This window comes from Propithecus coquereli, unplaced genomic scaffold, assembly GCF_000956105.1.
Source record: "Propithecus coquereli isolate 6110/MARCELLA unplaced genomic scaffold, Pcoq_1.0 Scaffold176, whole genome shotgun sequence".
Classification (NCBI taxonomy): Eukaryota; Metazoa; Chordata; class Mammalia; order Primates; family Indriidae; genus Propithecus; species Propithecus coquereli.
In genome coordinates, this window is record NW_012142301.1 from 568,747 (window position 1) to 570,914 (window position 2,168).

Genomic DNA, 2,168 nt, shown 5'->3' on the forward strand with positions numbered 1-2,168 from the left:
GAAAACGCATTCATTTTTAGTACACTTGGAACATTCATAAGATGTAATTAAGATTTTTAAATAAATTCCAGTTAATCATGATCATTTATACTAATATTCTCTGACCATAGTGCCAAGAAAAGAAATCAAGAATTAGAGAACAGTTAAAAAAACGATATGTGTTTAAGAGCTGAACATTATACTCTTAGAAACTAAGAGGAGGAAAATGCAAAGATCAGAGCCCTACATATCAAAATTGAGTGGATTTGCAGGGCAGTGAATAGCCATGAATGCATTTATCTAACACTATGAAGGCTCCAAATCAATTGTACTGAATGTTCAACTGAAGAAGCTAGAAGTGGAGCCGGAGAGTAAGATTTTAAAACAACAAAAACAACAAATCATAAGGAAGTAAGTAATAAGTGTAAGGCCAGAGGTCAATGAATAAAAAAAAAAAAAAGAAGACAATTGGCATTACTAAAGATGAAATTAACTCTGTCTAGGGTAGTCAGAGAATGCTTCAAAGAACAATTTGATAGTTGCTTAAACACATTGCTGGGAGAACCATGTTTAGAAAGAAGGAATGGCAAAGCTCTAGAGTCATTTGAACAAATTTTGCAAATCAGAGAATCATGAGACGTTCAACATGGTGGGTGGGCACACAGGATAGGAGATTGAGACATGAGGCTGAAAAGTTTTCCTGAGGCCAGAATCTGAAGGGATTTCTATGCTATTCCCAGTAGTCTGCACTTTGTTTTCTGTGATGGAAGCAATCATTGAAGTGGTTTAAGGGATGTGATTATGTTTGTTAATAGGAAAATAAGTGGCAATAGTGTGAAGGATGGCCTGGAACAAAGGAGAGAATGAGCACCTGGAGAGCAGTTAAGAGGGTGTGTTGCAGGAGGAAGGAGCAGAGGGAGTGCTGGCCTCAGCCAGGAGAGACCCGGAGGTGCCCAGCTGCTTTGCTTCTGATGAGTTCTGATGGTAGATGTAGACCTTAGGAGATCACTAAAACCTACCCACTTAGTCATCTTGTTTTGCACAGCCAGAGAACATACGTAAGTAAATTGCAGAAGTGCTGGACTCAGGGGATAGGCCAATTTATTTTGGAGCACCTATCTTACAGATCTTTTTTGGGTAGAAAGAAGAAGTGGTGAAATGACCTGTGCTTTCATTTCACCATGAGAGGGAAATCTGGAAGGGGAATTCAGTCTAGCGAATTTACTTTAAACATTTGTTCTAGAAACTAATAGCTGCTGGGAAAGTAGCTTTGTGAAAACCTTTAAGTGTGGAAGATAAGATGAGAGAGTGTCAGTTCTAGAGAAACTTCTGTAGTCTGGCGGCTGCTAAGGAATGCCTCTCACTGTTTTCTTCTACGCAGATGGACTGGACAGGAATGAGCTGCTGCCACTGTCCCCTCTTGCTCCAACCATGGAGGAGGAACCGCTGGTTATATTCCTGGCTGGTGACGATGACCCAGAAAAGATGGAAGAAAAAAAGAAATCAAAGGAACTGAGGAGTTTGTGGAGAAAAGCTATCCACCAACAAATCTTGTTGCTTCGAATGGAAAAAGAAAACCAGAAACTTGAAGGTTAGCCATTCAAACAGGACTAAATGATATGATGCTGTTATTTAAGGGTGTAGGTTAAACCTACCCTCCAGCCTCACACATACATGCATGCTCAGTCTTGGACTGTATACACACTTTGAGAGAATTATCAAAGTGTGAGATAAATAAAATCTTTGAGAGATTTTATTTGTTTATTTCCATTTTGTGAGGTGGTTATGACATGGGAAACGTCAGCTTAAGATACTTGTGTGTTTGTTTTATATGGGTTTGCATTTCAAACAGATTTAAAACGTAAGAAGCCCTTAGAATGAGTATATTTGGGTAATATAGAATTTAGGTAACATGGAATCAATGTATTTGATAGGACTGAAAGTTTAATATCATAGTGCATTACTTTCAGAAAAAAAACCTTAAATATGAAAAAGCAAATTTCATTCTTTTTCAATATGATTTTCAACTTTCTGGTTAATTATATTCATAATGGGAGAAATATACCCTTTTTAAATAAATTGTATTCAATTCAACTATTATAATTATCAGTTATCAAATCAAAGTTTCTAGTTTTTGTTAATGCTTTATAAATTTCTATTTAACAAAATCATGTCAAATCATTAAATTT

General features: G+C 36.6%; 1 protein-coding gene across 1 annotated transcript in view; it reads left to right on the top strand.

The window, feature by feature from the left end:
* The window catches only part of TBC1D4 (TBC1 domain family, member 4), a 204,213-nt gene that overhangs the window by 182,343 nt on the left and 19,702 nt on the right, over positions 1-2,168 (top strand). Inside the window, exon 13 of the mRNA XM_012642152.1 lies at positions 1,361-1,570. Within this exon, the coding sequence (XP_012497606.1) occupies positions 1,361-1,570 (210 nt within the window). The remainder of the gene's footprint in view (positions 1-1,360; positions 1,571-2,168) is intronic.